General features: G+C 33.8%; 2 protein-coding genes across 3 annotated transcripts in view; one reads left to right on the forward strand and one right to left on the reverse strand.

Moving 5' to 3' along the window:
• Nucleotides 1–2,010, forward strand: part of LOC111986634 (adenine phosphoribosyltransferase 5) — a gene marked incomplete in the record, with an annotated part of 5,974 nt that extends 3,964 nt beyond the window's left edge. The window contains 2 exon segments of the mRNA XM_065761239.1: nucleotides 877–949; nucleotides 1,650–2,010. Of these exon segments, the coding sequence (XP_065617311.1) occupies nucleotides 877–948 (72 nt within the window).
• A 4,708-nt stretch (nucleotides 2,011–6,718) lies between these two features.
• On the reverse strand, nucleotides 6,719–16,409 carry LOC111986638 (PX domain-containing protein EREL1). Of its 2 annotated transcripts, XM_024018319.2 has the most exons (10): nucleotides 15,908–16,409; nucleotides 12,851–12,961; nucleotides 11,881–11,979; nucleotides 11,600–11,686; nucleotides 10,667–10,775; nucleotides 9,658–10,466; nucleotides 8,691–8,855; nucleotides 8,329–8,571; nucleotides 7,778–7,996; nucleotides 6,719–7,152 (listed from the first exon to the last, which is right to left on the reverse strand). In XM_024018319.2, the coding sequence occupies exons 1-10, from the start codon at nucleotides 15,995–15,997 to the stop codon at nucleotides 6,904–6,906; spliced, it is 2,181 nt and encodes a 726-aa protein (XP_023874087.2). In that variant the 5' UTR covers nucleotides 15,998–16,409; the 3' UTR covers nucleotides 6,719–6,903. The 2 variants fall into 2 exon arrangements, with proteins under 2 accessions (XP_023874087.2, XP_065617301.1); XM_065761229.1 differs by lacking the exons at nucleotides 11,881–11,979; nucleotides 12,851–12,961; nucleotides 15,908–16,409 and having other exon boundaries at nucleotides 10,667–10,792.
• Nucleotides 16,410–17,339: the final 930 nt, after the last annotated feature.

A 17,339-nucleotide genomic window follows, 5' to 3' on the forward strand; every position in this document is an offset into this window, starting at 1 on the left:
TTTTTTTTTTTTTTTTTTTGAGAATCTTATTGTACTGAATTTAAAAAGATTTCGTTTTTCTGTTTCATTTTTATAAAAATTTAAAATTTTAATTTTAGGGGTGCTAATCATACCACATGAGTACTTGTTTGTGCGGTTACCCGACTTGCCAAGTGTAACAACTTTAAAAGCTTGATCTTGACAGCTTTTTCGCCAAAGTCCCGCTTAATCGAAGAGCAGGCCTAGGCATTGCCAAAGTGATGCTTTCACTACAGTACAGTACCACAGTAGTATGGAAAGGATAATTGGAAAAGAAAAATGACAAGTACTTTGTCTAGTTTTTCTTTGCTGAGTGGATCCCCACCTCATTATGACTATTTCATAGAGGTTGATTTTCCAGCTAAACTAATCATAGTGCAAGGTTGAATTATACTAAGCGACTTACTTTTTGGTGGTTGCATAATAACTCTTGTAAATTGTATGAGCTTGTTAAAAACTGGATAAACATAATACTAGAAAAGAAAACTGGAAAAAACTTTTTTCTCCCATGTGGGGGGGGGGGGGGATGCTGTCCTAAAAATTATTGAACTGGCACATTATTGTTCTTCACTGAAAGGGTGTTCAACATGCCTATGTGTAGAGGGAGCTTTGTCCTTTAAAACCATCTAGGTAGTTTTGTGGCTGATAAGGGGGGATTATATATTCCAGAAATGCAAAACTATTGGCTTGTTTGGAAGTTTAGAGAAGGAGGAGAGTAGAGGGGAGTAGAGGGAAGGGGAGGAGAGGGGAGGAGAGTAGAGGAGAATGATTCACCTTCACCTTATTTGGATTGCAATGTTACTGGAAATGGACATTTGGAATTAGGATGATACTCTTTGACAAATGCATAGCTTTCAGGGACAATGCAGGCTTAATGGAAAGCCACTCTATATCCTTGTGGAGCCACGCGAAATAGATAATTGTTGTTAAGGTACACTACCATTGTCCTGAATTTAAAATTAAACTCCTGCACTTATAAACCGGCATTTACTTACATGGTCATGAGATGATCATTTTAGTGCCTTTCTACTTGTTCTGCGTTTTATAATCTTAATAGAATGTTTGATTAATGGAGATGCTATGGAAGCCCCAGTTTGCTATATTGTCTTTAGAGGCATAATTTGTTCTTGGATGAGATCTCAAACATTTTTCTTTTTCACATTTTTGTCAAGTGCCCAAACATTATGTCTGTAAACTATTACTTTTTGATCTCCATCTTTAATGCACTTTTGATGAACGGAACATTTTATTCCAACAAACAAAACAGGAATACAACACAAAAGAAAACTAAGCCTTCTCCCTAATAATAACATCTCTCAAGGAGGGGGGACCCTTACACAAGCCAATAGAACCAACAAGTCCAGTCCGGAGGGACCATTTTGCTAGATAGTGGTCTGTCCTATTGGTTTCCTAGGAATCCAACAATTCAAGTATCTTGTTTCCATACAAGATAATTGATAGAAAATTATGGCTATTATATTTCTAAAGATGAACATTGTACATCCATTTGACATAACAGTTTACTTTTTTGTTTGTTCATAGTCTAGGCTGTTATATAACCATGCTCGTTGGATTGTACTGATCCTCAACTCTGGTTGGTACGTGTTTAATTAATTGATTCATCCATACAGGTCTATGGGTTTGATTCTGCTTGGGCTGACTTGTAGAAAAGATGATGCTTGAGCAAACAGGCCATAATATATGTTTTCCCTGCCAAGTTTTGGTCGACCAAGTTCGGCCCTTAGGAGGCTCAATTGTTTATTATCTCTATGAGATGTGTATCTTCTGTAGGCTGTTGTGTACACCATTTGTAGTTTTGAACAAGCATGGGTGAAGAATTACTATCCCATATGTTGATTTGTTCTTAGATATCATTTAGTGTCTCAGTATAGCATATCTTTCAATTCAATGTGTACGTATTTGTTACCAATCTGGTAGTGGTTCTTTAAGCTTAATCACTATTTGGATGGAATAAATTCCCTTCTTCCATTACGACATTTTTTTAGATAGGAGCAGGTGAAATTGTTGTCACTGGTTTTTGTTACTACATGGCGTCCGTTACTTCAGAAGATGGTTGTGATAATGTGGTTGAATGAGTCTCTGGGCAAGGGCGTCCGTTACTTTTAATGTTTGCTTCACCAAAATTCGATAAGGCCGAATCCTTTTGGTGCTATCCTACCAGTGTGTTTGGATGGAAGGCAAAGTGAGGGGAGTAGATGTTAAGATAATCATCCAAATCTTTATCTTTTGTTCCTTGAAACTTTTTAAATTATTGATTTTATTGTAACGATATAAATCTCTATCTATTTCTTTAAGTTTTAAAATGAGAAGGAATGTAGCTCAAGTGGTAGAGCATAAACAAAAACCTTGTTAAGGTACTATCTTCAAATTTTTTCATACATAAAATAAAAAAGGCAAACATATAATTTACCCCAAATGTTTGGGGTTTTTTTATTTTTGCCATTTAGGCATTTACATTATATAGTTTTCATTTTTAAACATTTATGTTCAATTTTTTTATTTTTTTTTATTTTTTATTTTTTATTATATTGATCCTATTATCTATTTCTTTAAGTAATCGAGTTTGTTAATAAACGGATTAAAGTTATCCATTATGACATATCACCTATATAAATACATTTCTATTAATCTAATCGATAAGTGATAAGTGTTATATATATATATATATAGAGGTAGCGTTTGGATTAAGATGTTACATTACACGCGCTTTTTTTTTTTTTTTTTAGATAAGTGTTATATATATATATATATAGAGGTAGCGTTTGGATTAAGATGTTGCATTACACGTGCTTTTTTTTTTTTTTTTTTTAGCCGTGGTTGTTGACTTTTCTTGTGAACAGTGCACGTTAGTGGGTCTCGTGCTGTGTACTGTTCACGAGACCTACAAACTTCACTTTTCAGCAATTTTTTTAATTAAAAATGGGTCTTATAGTACTATCCACACATTTAAAAATTATTTTGCTACAGTATTTTCAGTTTTCAGTTTTTAACTGTATCCAAATAGACTTACAGAGTCAAAGGGGATAGCATAACCATAGCATTGTTAGGGCACGAGGATCGATACCTCACTTCTCCAAATTTTTTCCTACATAAAATAAAAAAGACTAAGGGTGTGTTTGTTTTGGGTGTAAATGATTTTCAGAATTCATTTTACACCCAGCAGCATGTTTGGGTGTACATGTAAAATAAAATTTTCCGGAAAATGAATAACTTTGACCGTAAAATAAGGCCTTTGACCCGAAAAATGATTTACGTTTCTATTTTACCTTCAAATCATTTTCGGACTTAGAGACACAAACACCCAGAGAGAGAGAGAGAGAGAGATTGATCCACTAGAAGCACCAGCGAGTCGCACCTATAGTCGTCGTTGGAAGCTCATCGGCGCCACCATCTGGATCGTCACCACCCAAGACCGATCCACCCAAAACCGATCTCGTCCTCGACCCACCCAAGACCGAGCTTGTTCGTTGAGCAATGCCCAAAGCATCGGCGAGTTGTCCCCTCAAGCTTCATCGTCCCCTTCATTTTTTCTTGTTCAAACTCAACTCAAAACTCAGAAACCCAAAAAACCCATTCCTCAAACCCATTTCGACGAACCCACCACTCCGAAGAACCCAATCCTTAAACCCATTTCTCAAACCCCCACTGGCCGCCGTCGATCTCTCTCTCTCTCTCTGTCACTTAAGTCCCTCTCTCACGCTTCATTGCTTTTTTGCTTTTTTTTTTTTGTTTTGATTTTTGTTTCTTTGATTGTTTATATATTTTGATTCTCTGTAATAATATATGTTTGGATCCTAAGAAAATGTGAGAAACATGATAAAAATGAGTTTTTTAGAGCATTTTCGAGAACACAACCAAACACTAGAAAATATTTTCCAAAACATTTTTTGAAATGCAACCTGTAGGGTTGGGATTTGTGGCCCAGGCCCAAAACAATAAATTTTGTAGAGTATGGGCAAAAAACCTAGGTTAAGTATTGGATTGATAGCAACGGATCACAACTTTCAAACACAAGCCAACACGAATTTACACGTAAAACCTGAAAATTCGAAGAGCTATGTTATTGTTTATGTGATGAACAAAGGTCTTATGTGGCGTTTGGTACAGGGTAATGTTTTAGGATTCTAGGAATGTTTAAAGATTTCCATGTTTGGTTGTAAATCATGCTAGGGAATCAGATGCCAGGGAAATCTGGATTCCTCCCTTAAACCCCTCTCAGTGGGAATGTGAATTCCCTTTAAAACAGGTGGGAATCCAGATTCCCAAACTTAAAGGAAATTGTATGTTTTATAAATTGACAATTTTAACCATTTTTTTTAAATGACTTGGTAGTTCACATTCAAATCTAAGGATAAAATTGGAAAAATAAATAATTCATTTAAGATTCCTTGAAATAAACCAAACATAGGAATAGCTACATTCTTAGGAATGTGATTCCTAGGAATCACATTCCTAGGAATCTGGATGCCAGAAATAATGTGGATTCCCCTGTACCAAACGCCACATTAGGGTTACAATTCAGTTCTCTCTCTTTCTCTTTTGTTCCTCCTCTACCTCTTCGTTTGGTGCTTCTTTCCTTTATATAACCACCCTTCTCCTCATCTCCATCGTCCACTTGTTCCTCATCCATGAGTTTGCTTGAGTACCTGTCACGTCAAGCATCTTCTTTTAGCTCTGTGTGAGTGGCGGTAGGTTAGGATGCACTGTTTAGGGGTCTTCTCCACATAAATGCGGTCAGAAAAATTGCTGTAGTGTATTAAATACGGTAGTCACAGCTTTCTCTTTAGATATTTCTCCATCCTTATCGTTTCCCGGCATACTCAAAGCTTATCTTGATCAGGTGGAGTCCTCGGAAGGTCATTTTGGCCTTTCACACACTCAATTAATTTATAATATTTGCGTCAGAGGATTACAACCTCTTCAGACAGGAGATATCCTTTTCGGATTGTAATAATTCTCCCTTCTGAGGGTCCCACTTCCAGATGGGCCCTGCCTTTTCCATCTTCTTCTTCTCGGTCGCAAAATAGCTCTTCTATGGGCTTTCGGCCCATTATGTTGGGCTGGGCCCTTTTCCCCCCACACAACCAAACACTTGAAAATATTTTCTTTTCATGAAAATATTTTCCCCTGCATTCATTTTACACTCGGAACTTGATTTACATTGAACCAAACGCAGCCTAAAGCATAATTTTTATCCTATAAATTTTGGGTGTTTTCATTTTTGCCATTTATGTTACAAAGTTTTCATTTTAAACCTTAATGTTTGATTGTGTTTTATATTGGTCTCACTGTCTATTTCTATTAGTAATCTAGTCCTTTAAATAGCATATTAAAGTAATCCATTACAAAATGTCACCTATATAAATACATTTTGAGTATGAATTTGGTAAGGATTTGAGTGTAAAATCTATATTTTATATCATCTAATAAGAAATTGTCACATCAGTCTTTTATTTAAAAATCAATACATTCTATCACATATATATATCTCGACCTTTTTGAGTATCTGAGTTGGGCATGTGTAGTCCTCTGTCCTATACACATCGGGTTATTACAGAAAGGAATCCTTTGGGGTGGCCCCAAAATGAGGTTTTGAATCTAGGATGTCATAGATATCATGAGACTTTAGAAACCACTTAGCCAACCTCTTGGGGTTTAATACATTCTACCATATCTAATCACGCCATATTAACATTTTACTTAAAACTTGAAATATAGTTTCTATTAAAATGTTATCATGTGTAATTAGATGCATTTATATTTTAGTAATATAATAATGTGACATGTTCCTATATAATTTAATTTCATACATTTTTATTAGTAATATAAGTGCTAAGTGTTGTCCATTAAGACGTTTCAATATATATGGAACGTAGCTCAAATGGTAGAGAGCATAACCACAACGCTGTTTAGGCATGATCGCACGAGGATTGATACCTTGAATTTCCATACATAAAATAAAAAAGACTATAGCATATTTTTTACCCTAAAAGTTTGGGTTTTTTTTTTTTTTTTTTTTTTTTTTTTAGCCACTGACATTACAAAGTATTCATTCTTGTCCCACTAACCACTGCTCCCACTTTTATCTGATTAGATTGATTTAACCAAGCCCCATCGTTACGGATCAAAATCCTCTAAGAATCTATAAATCCTCTAAGAACTCTGCCACATGGAGTTCTTTCAATCCTGTCTTTTCATTTTAAAATAAATGGTTTAGATCAAACCATGTCACCAATCCACTTAAAAAAAACCTTTAAATAATGATTCCACCTCAGTTTTTCAAATTGACATTTAAGATTCTACTTTTTAAATTTTATTTTAATTTGCAAAAATACTTAGAAAAGGAAAACCCAGATCTCACTGCTGTGCACGGCTCCGAGATCTTGTCAGACAAAGTTCAGTGATGAAACTGAGAAAAACTAATGGAGGCTGTTCTACGAGGAAGCCCAGTGACTCATATGAACATACCACCACCAAACGCAGGCTCCTTCACGGCACTAGTCGAGATTGTGTTCATTGCCGAGTTTTGAGGCTTTAACTTTTCATCCCTAAAAGAAATTTGGCCGTGTTGTGACAAATTTTTCTAGGTCCACCAAGCAACAAGCAACAAGCAACAAGCAACAACCATTCATTTCTTTATTTAGCTTCTCTCTTTGTTTTCAATTTATTACACCCCAAGAAACTAATACCATATATATGGTTCTCCTTTCACCTTTTTTTTCTTTTTCATTATTAAAGTAAGAAGAATACAATAGTAATATGCAAGTCCGTTTTCAGAAGACTTGTATATAGGACCTCAAAATTAACTGTTACATTAGTGAGATTAGCCATATAAAATAGCAGATCATCATTGAAGGGGGAAATTTACAATACAGACGTATTAACTACAATTTTTCCTGAAGGAGCCTCCTCATCTTCTTTCTTGTTAGATATTATGTCCACTCTGAGAGCACGCCGTGTAACAGAATTCACCTGTTTTCTTAATCTAGCATTATCGATGAAGACATCTGCTAGCATCTTCCTTAACTCATCATCTATTGCTGCATCATTGATGTCATGACTCTCATCAACACCGGAAGCAGTAGGTTCATTGTTTTCAGTTAGGAGTTGTGCCTGATCATTTATCAGGGGAAATGTCCATGTAAGGTAGAGTTGACAAAGCAATGTGAGAAATTTTTTTAATCAATAACTCATGAACATCTTTCATCAATCATAGCAATGAAGACAGAACATGACAATTTAAACCAATAAAAGTTAATACTGAATGTTCAACTAAAAATACTCCGGGTTACATATAACACTAACTTGGCATTCAAGATATGTTTATGACTTTCCTGGAAAGTGAAAAATTCAGCATTCGTAGTCTAGTTCATAAGGTGAATGGCATGTACTTAGGCTACTTCCATGTTTAATGGGCACAACCTGTTTGACAAGCATGCTCAAACCCAAAACTGTTCCAAACACATAAACTAGTGAATCATACAATTAACAATTGTAACCAAAACACTGAATGACACTAGCCATTTTAAAGTTCTTCACTCTATTTATCCACTATCAAAAGAGAGAAAGTGCCAACTCAGGATTCCAGTTTTGGTAGCTTAAATGGTGACACACTAAATTCGGTCAAGTAATCATGATGTTAATCAAGGAAAGAAGCTCTGGACACAAGTTGAAAATCAAGAAAACATGAAAAATAGAATGCAATAAAAAAAGGACTCTAAGAAAACATAGAAGGTACCTCTGAAAGTAGGAGGCCAATACGGTCATCACTTGTAGCCAACAAATCTAAAGCATCTGCAAGTGATGAAGAATCTGCAACAAAGTTATCTTCATCGTCTGCAAGTAAATTGGTGTTGCATTCTTGAAGCCGATTGTGAAGAATATGGCATTCATGCAGCAGTTTTTCCCTAGAAGCTTTTGCATGCTCTCTCATTTGTCTTTCCTGTTGAATGAATTTCTTTTTTTTTTTTTTTTTTTTTAAATAACAAATTATCAGCATCATGGGATAGGTTGTTCATTGCACAATTTAATTAATCTTCAATAAATCAAGATGAAAATTTTCATGGAATGATTTGGAAGGCATTGTTACATTAATTCAAATAATTCTAATGCTTCTTTCCAATCCACATTTAAAAAGGAAACAATATGTTACTACATTACTCATGTCTTTTGCTTTGGCTTCCTGCATGCCAATATTAATTAAGAAGTAGCCCTATGTAAAAAGGGTAACTTGATTTAAAAGGAATTTGATATGCAAAATACATTTAAGTGGATTAAAAAAAAAACTACCTCAGCCTCAGACTTTTCTTTGTGTGTTTGACTAAGCTCCTGCTTCAATTCGGTTTGAGAACTTCGGAGAGATTTAACTTCTTTAATAAGAACTTTAATATCTGCTTTTGATTTTGCTTCTAGCTCTTCATATCGCTTCAACAACTTTTCAAGCTGCTCTTTACTAGCATCCAATTCCTGCAGCAGCACATCTTTCTCTTGAACAGTACATTCTTTTCCTGACTCTGTACATGACTTTTCATCCTAGTATCATTCCACATATCATTAATGGAATAACAATAATTAAGTGAAAGATATAAATTAAATAAGATAAGGGAAAAATATAAATTAAAGTAGACAAGAGTTGTACTAAGATATATGACCTGTTTGGACTTCAATTTCAACTCCATTTCCATCGACTTTCGCCGAAGTTCCTCCATATCCCACTGCATTTGTGTATTCCTTTCCCTCTCCATCAAAAGAGCTTGCTGCAGATTTTCTTTACTTTTCTGTTTCGTAGTTTCAAGTTCACCTTCCAAATCCTTGACCTGAGCAAATCCGTTTACTTATGGTAACAGAATAACATCTGTATGTGTAATACTCAAAGATTTACCAGGTCTATAAGAAGAAAATTCTAAACGGTAAATGATATTTGAAAATTTTAGAACTTTGTATGGGCAACGGCCATTACGTTCTTGCACAGAAATAAAATCCACTAAAACTACAGTGCATAATCCAGGCTAATTAATTTATAAATTAAATTTAACAGTATTAGGAAGGTGAGTCTCATCAAGAAAAAGCTGCTGACTGCTAGTCATTGTGTAGTGGGGGGATATGGGTGAGGTATTGAAATATAATAGGTCATGTAGAATAAGAAACTCTCACACAGCATTGAATGAATATAACAGGTTTAAATGTTCCCCCACCCCCTACCCTCAGGACAAGTAAAACTACTACATGAAAATTTTTTGCCCCAGCAAACAGTGGGGGGTAATTCTAGCCCTGTCATGGACAAGAGTTACTATCCAATAAGTGATAAAATTTATCTTAGGAAATTTAAAGTCAAATTGAACTTAGAACACCTACCAATGAAGACATAAAATTGACCAAACAAAGGAGGTGTCAAACTCTCCAAAAGTCTTTTTATGATCCTAAATCTCAAAACACACATTATTTTTAAGGGTGAGGAGCATCTGACTTATACCAATGTCTGAAGATGCATCTTTGATCAGTACACTATGGTATATTTGATTTATAATCAAGCTAGATATGACAATTAATTTTATTTATAGCTCAAATTAAACGAGTCAGACAGAACAGGTAACTTCTGGATAGGATGAATAAACATACCTTTGTAGCAAGGTAGTCTTTGACAGCTATTTCTTGATTTAACCTTGCTATTAGGTCTTCCGTGTCTGTTTTGGCCGTGACTAATCTTCGCTGCATTGTGAAAAGAACCCTGTTCAATTTATGGCGCTGATCCATTGGAAGAACTACTTGAGCATCACCTGGAAACTGAAAGTCTGTGTTGCCAAGAATTTCCATCCTAGTAGAACCCTCAGCACCTCCAGGAAGGTCAAGAGATCCATCACCGGATGAATTTGGAATCCCAGAGTTAGACATTTCACTACCTCTCAGAGAACTTACGTCACTTCCAAAACTCTCATTTGAGAGCTTGCGAACATGATCAATTACCTTACCATGTTCTGGCCCTGAGAAAAGTTCCATCCCATTCCCAACCAAAAATGAAGCTTTGGAAGAATTCCCATTATATTTATCCTTTTCTATAACATTATTGAGATGCCTGTCATTCATTTTATGCCTAGGTAGGCCTTCCAACTGCTCTAGAATTGTCTGGCCCATAAACAGTCCCTCATCAATATTGGACATGCCATACTTTACAAGCTTTTCTATTGGACTTGTCAAATCTTCGTCCAATGTTAGATCCTCCAAACCAATTTCAGAATTGTCATCCCTTCCTAGCCTCGGTGTTCCTAGCTCAGATGTCTCATAAGCTGTATCACTACCGTAATCTGATGTGAATGATGAACTGCCAGCAACAATAGGCAAGCTTGAATTGGGTATCGATTGAATTGAAGAAACCGTGCTATTGGAAGCAGGACTTGCTTCTGAATTTTGCTGATTTACATCTTGGAATGCTGAAAAGCATTTTGACATAAATTGAAATGTTTAACTCTAGGTAATTCCAAGAACAAAATAAGTTCTTATTTAAAAGTTTAGGCTGAAAGATACGAGATTTTAGAAAATATCCCCAAATCAGAATATCTGTGTATACATATAAACATACATATGGCACAAGATAATATTTTCTTTGCACTAGCAGTAGAAATGTACATACAAAATCTAGCAGCAGCTTCTAGTTCAAGAAAAGATGCCACTGCAACGCTTCTTGCTATATCAATATCAGACAGAAGCTTTATCATCCACTCCTCCAAAGAGCACCTTCTCTGCAACAGAAGTAAGTCTTTTAAGAATATCAGTTACCTGTGTGTGAAGATTGCAAACAATGCTGTTTAATCCAACTCTCAACAGAGTTTCTGAACTTCCAAGAATGAACAAAGCCCAACCTCAAATTTGAAGTTTCATATGTTGTTCAGATGGCAATAAAACAAAAAGAATGAATTTCTAATTTCCAGCATATTAGATTTCAGAATTTAAAAAGAAAGAGCATAATTTACATAAATCCTTTTTTTTTTAATTTTAATATTGGTAAGTTATGCACCCAATGAGTCTTAAACCCATGACCTCACCCTCCACCTAGAACATATAAGGAGAGAAGATGCAAGTTGAGCTAGAGCTCATTGGTGTACTTTACATAAATCCTCAAATATAATTGAAATAGTCCAGTAGCCTCGTTTTGGGTTAAAATGAAGTTCCGAGAAAATACAAGAAGAAATAAACACGTAGCACATGTTTTTGTCCTGGAAAGCAATTGCTAAACCTTCTTGTTTAAAGAGCTAGTATTACTTTTGATCTGTGTTGTAAACAACAATAAAGCAATGGGGCAATGAACCTTGCTTGGAGTGCTTATTTTGACATTACTGATCTGGATTTATATCATATCATTGTATCAATTTGCTAGCTTTTAAATCTCAATTTCAAATGCTCTTGGAGTTGTTTAGGAACACGTCTGTCTCTGTGCAACAAATAATGAAATGCTTCTAGCAATGATTAGTGAAACATAAAGTGGATATCTGAGGAAGATGTGACCTACAGGTACATAAATGACAGTACAACTAACGCAAGTATGATTAAGGAACACATTGACTACCTCTTCTAATAGTGCTCGGGTTTTCATCCGCAACAGTCCCTTGGGTGGAGATGGTGGTAGGTTCTTCTTAGGAAATGCCCTTTTAAGCTGCAAAAGACAGCCAGTAGGAAGATAAAAACATCGTTAAATTCAGTATTATTGAAACAACAAAACCGAAATGACTTTTTTCCATAAAATGCTCCAAGAACAACTAAGTTCTCATGATATGGTTCAGTTCCTTAATCCATATGTAAAAGGAAATTCATACTGCACCAAATTGCAAGGCAAATGCAGAGGCTTACCACAGTGAATAACTTCAAAAAATCATTAAACCTTCTTAATACACCACGTGTTGTTGTAACTCCTTCTGGTGATTGTACACCAACCTGAACCCTGTAAAACTGTCCCTTAAGAATGTTAAAATCGAACACCTAAAATGTTTATAAAAAGCAATGCAAGTCCATAAAAATGACAAGTATAATCAATGTAAAAGCCACCTCTCTAGAGTCTACTTTCCACATTTAAAAAAACCTAGCAACAATTAAAAAAATAAAAAATAAAAGAAACAAAAGCTAAATTAGGGGAGCATCTGTTAAAATTATTATGAAGCCAACAAGAATGTAAACAGTACTTTGAGAAAAAAGAGCAACACCCAACCAATAAAACCAAAATAATTATAAATAAATTGGCCCTCAAGTTGAGCTGCTAAAGAATGGATTAAATAAATAAGCAATGTGACTCATAAACGGTACATTTGACATCTTTACAGATCAATATAGAGCTTGTTAAATATTTATATTTATTTCTTTTGGTTGATTATATTTCAGAGGTTGAGTATTTTTTAACTAATTATGATTAGTGACAAGGCACTTTTATTTCTACACCAAAGTGACTTCTACTATTGGAATGAACATTGTCAGCACAAGCCCTCTAATTTCCATTGGCCTGTTTCATTCAATGGTTGACTTTGTCAATTTTAAGATTACACAAATTTTCTAAAATAGAAAGTGTGACCATGAATATGGAATGCCGATATTCTAGTAGAAATTTTGAAATAAATTATTAAATCAGAAAATATCAAAGCCAATGGCCTTTGGGACAAATGGCACCTCCACCACCCAGAAGAATGTTTCTGAGGTTTAAGTTTATCTATATATATGGTTTATCACAAGTAAAGTTGACATATTTTTAAATCAAATCCTGATATATGGTATAAAAACAGCATCTAACCCTGAGAATAAATTAACACTGAAGAGTCATTAATTTGAGTACCACTACGGGATCTGAATCTCTTGATTTTGGACGGACAACCCAGGAAGGTATTGTGACACAGTAACTCCATCCTGTGTGAGGATCATGTGGCCACACTGTGTCTCGTCCATTCTGCAAGAAAGATATGAACTTTAGGGGATAAAAACTGATAATTCAAAGATAATTTGTAGAGGTCACAACAATTCAGCTAATGCAGGTTTCAGAGGTTCATAATGATGCAAACAGTAAAGAGTGCAAAGAAAAACAGAGAAAAAAAAGATAAAGAAGATTAAATACCAAAAGATTCCAGAATTGTCGTCTAGTATCAACCTAGGGCTTTCTTGGCACCTTCCATAAGCCACTTTAATTATTATTGAATTTTAGTATTAACTTCTTTTAGGTTAGAAAGTTTCTGGTTCTGTTTCAATGAAGTTTTGTTAAAATGGGGGTAGTTTGGCAATTTCAAGATTTTCTGGAATGGGCTATAATAGGCTGTACTGGAGGCCCATGAATCTTATTTTATGTTTTGAGTCATTTTTCTGTTGATTTAGAAGAATTAATTTAGTCCTAACCTTTCTAGGAAAAGGTTATATAGGAGTCATAATCCTTCTAAGAGAAATATTGTTAATAGCCCATACAGGAGTCGTATATTCAATAAAAAGATAGAAATAAGAATGTTGAATTTAATAGAATTCCAAAAGCATATTTTAAGCTTTGAGGGTGTTATTGCTTAGGAAACCTAGTTGTGATTGCATAGGGTTTGTCTCACTTTATATCTCATTATATTCATTATTTTAACACCAAAAAGTCGTCAAACTCATTCAAGAGTTAGTCAAGCCCTATTCAAGAACCCTTCAAGATCTCATTAAGAACTATAATTTAGTGTTAAACTTTTAAAAATCCTACATCAAATAATCAATGAAACAATCACATTTTTTTAGTTTTAGGGGTCTAGAGAAGTAGATATACAGCTGTTCAGAAAAACATGCTTGTACTTTTGAGTGAAGAGGCCTTCTGAAAAATATTGCGAAATTGCATCATGTAAACTGCATTTTCATAAATTAAACTTAATGGTGAGTTGAACTTTTTATTTTGGCAAATGCATTTGCCCTTCCAAAATCATATAACTGCTCAATACTTTTTTATTTTATCATTTGCCCTTTGCGAAGCAAATGTGTTGTGAGTTTAAGACAAACAATTAGCCTCTCCAAAAATTAAAGGTAAGGTTGCTAACCAATTACCTCTCCTATACACTATATAAATATATATATATATATATATATATGGGTTGGATTCAAGTTACACATGGTGTAACTTTAAGCAATGTTACACCACTCGGTAATATTTTTTAATTAAATGCGAATTTTGACAAATCTACCATTGGACTACATTATCTTCGTATATTCTCCATGCTTACAAAATTTCAAGATGATAAAAAATCAATAGTCGTCTCATCAATCAATTGTTTCAATTCAAGTTTTTATAATTTAAAATAATGCATAAAAAATGAGTTTATGGATCGACATGAAAATTGGCACGTGTTAAGAAGACATAGAACATGCAATCTAACAGTGGAATTTTCGAAATTTGAATTCAATAACAAGTTATTGGGTAATATAACATTGCTTAGCGTTACACTAGGTGTAACTTGAACCCAACCCTATATATATAAGAATGAGAGTAATTGTAAATAGCACATAACTGCAAGAATGTCAATAAAAGATGGTTGCACGACATATTTTGCATCAGCCATCCCTCAAACATAGGCAAATGACAAGATAGCAAATAGATACCTTCAAAGTTAATCGAAATAATACTCATAAAATAAAGAAAAAAAATTTAATTGAAATAATCATGCCTTTGTCCTGAAATTGGATAGAGAATAGTGGGGATTCACAATTCAAAACATTTAGTAAGTGATTTGGATCCAAGAGTTATACACTGATAACTTGTAGTTCTTCTTTTATTACTTGCGTTAAAGTGCTTTTGAAAGCAGAAGTTTAATTGTGTTGAATGGTCTTTGTTAACTTTGTAGAAGCATCAACAGGAATGGTGTAACAGTATTTTAATCAAGATGTACCTTATTAAAATGCCACAAAAATCATATAAATGGTCTTTTCTTTAATAGGAGCGAAAAATAAGTTTTTAAATATGAAGAATGAATAATTTAAATAGCCATTTTTTCAACCACTTAAAAAAAAAAAATGAAGAACGAAAGATAAGGCATTATACACAAAAAGAAAGATAGGTGCAATTGTATAATTAGACCAGCAAGGAAGACCACAACCAATAACTGAAGTTGGACAACAGTGCCACTCAAACACCTTCATCAAAGAAGCCCATGGAACAACTACTAAGCCACAACCCTCATCACAAGACCACTGAAATCCGGCCAAAAAAGAAATCAAGAACCGTAACATGACATTTGTTCCTCAAGTAATCTTCCAACATGAGAACCCATTTCTCAGTAATAGCGTCCACTTCCTAGTCCGCTAAGAAAAGAACACATCAAAATCAACCAAGACTTAACAAAGACTCTGATTTTCTCTCAACATACTAATTCCAATAATCCCATTTCATTTCATCACAATTCCACTAAATTCTCAGCAACATTTATTCCTCCTTCGGCCTTAAACCCTATCAAAATGTTATTCATACACTTTTGATCAAATATACGGCTAAGCAACACTCAATTTCGGCACAATGCCAGTGCATTATAATTCTTATAATAAATTTAAAAAAAAAAAAATAAAGAAAGAATTTAATTTAACCAAAGATGCAACACATGCACTAGAATTTGAGATTAATTCTTAGGATTTTTCATACTCAATTTAGTGTTACACCCTATAAATCATAATGACTAGCACGCATGCACTAAATCCATAAAAACAAGAATTGCAAGCTATAATCATAAAAAAAAGAAAAGAACCCAAATTAGAAACTGAAATATTTTTTTTTACCACCACGATTGAATTACAGTGCAATTTATGGAACTAGTGACTGAAGTTTCAATGTCCAATATCATAGAAAGTGAAATTAAAAAATTCTCCGATTCAGCAAGAGAAAAAAGAAGAATACCCATTTGCGAGGAGGAGGACTCCAATCCATTCCCAGAGGAAGCGGCGAAGTCCCATCGTGTCTGTGCTTCGGAGGACTCCGTCTCTGCATCCTCTGATCTTTCTTTATCTCTCTTTCTCAATTTCTCAATTTATATATGCTATAAGTTGATGATGACGATGACGATGAACATTTATTAGTCTTTTCTTTTTTCCCTGAAAGAACTGAAAATTTTTGATGGGGTTTTGTGATAGCTAAGGCTTTTGGTGATCGGATCGGAAGAGAAAGGAGAGGTGGCGTGTGAGAAGAGTTTGATCCACGTTAAGTGTGGAATGGTGGAAAAATTGGGGTAACGTCAACGTGACTAGGCTATGCTATGCGTATGCGGTGATTGCTAAACGGAGCTTTGTCAATTCCCCAATTTTTGCTTCGATTCTCTTCTGTGTCTCTTTTCTTTTCTTTCGGGGTTAAAAGAGAAAAATTAAAAAAATAAAATAAAATGGAGGAAAACACCTCACCTAACTGTCTTCTTTTGCGAATTTCTTTGAGCTTTACGACAACGCTACATAGATAAAAATATATATGCCAATTTTAACTAATTCCCATTGCTCCTTCTTTATTTAAAAAAAAAAAAAACTCATTATATATCGGTTTAGTTTAAGTGTGCATTTCAATTTTTTTATTTTATTTTTTTTAAATAAACTAGTTTTTAACATTTTTCTCAAAGGATATGTACAAGTGTACAAAAAACCATTTTGATGTCTACCAATATCAAAATATTGTTGATTAAAAGTTACTTTTATATGTTTGCTAGCATGTAATAAGGGATGGACTCAGAATTTTAAACTAGCGGGAATAGAAGTATAAAGAAAAAAAAAATTTAAATAGACATCTATATAGTATTAAAAAATTATAAATACACAAAATCGTTATTTTTAAATACATAAAAATGCAATCATCTACTTTTTTTTTTTAATACTAGTTTGGCTAGGTTTTTTTTTTTTTTAAATATTTTTTTATTTTTTTTATAATTTAGAGCATTCACAGTGGTGGTACTAAAAATTTTAAATTTTAACATCTCAAAAAACTACTTTATCTATTTTATCACCCCAATTTACAATACATCAAATATCAAATGTTCTATATCTTTTATCACTTCATTTAAAATAATATAAACAACTCATTAAATAATAAATGAAGAAAGAGAATTTGAGTTTTTTAATTGAAGGAAGAGATATAATCTTAATAAAATATTGTATTTTATTTTTAACAATTTACTACAATCAACTAGTATTTATACTAGTTTACTGTAGTTGAAAAAATTTAACTTTAGTTTCTTCAATAATACATGATTTTTTGGTTCTTTGGTGGTAAAATAGTTGTTTTTTTTTTTTTTTTTGCTAAAATACAATCACCATTATGACTGTTTTTATTGTTTTTGTTAAGTTTTGAG

This window comes from Quercus suber, unplaced genomic scaffold, assembly GCF_002906115.3.
Source record: "Quercus suber isolate HL8 unplaced genomic scaffold, Cork oak 2.0 scaffold_402, whole genome shotgun sequence".
In the NCBI taxonomy this organism is placed as follows: Eukaryota; Viridiplantae; Streptophyta; class Magnoliopsida; order Fagales; family Fagaceae; genus Quercus; species Quercus suber.

What these genes read in the sequence shown, in the direction of transcription:
- LOC111986638 (XM_024018319.2), bottom strand. Translation starts at nt 15,997, where the DNA reads ATGCAGAGACGGAGTCCTCCGAAGCACAGACACGATGGGACTTCGCCG. An exon ending in GAGATTCAGATCCCGTAGTG is followed by an intron (nt 11,980 to 12,850) that starts GTACTCAAATTA and finishes CTTAAGGGACAG; the next exon opens with TTTTACAGGGTTCAGGTTGG. An exon ending in TTGGCCTCCTACTTTCAGAG is followed by an intron (nt 7,153 to 7,777) that starts GTACCTTCTATG and finishes ATAAATGATCAG; the next exon opens with GCACAACTCCTAACTGAAAA.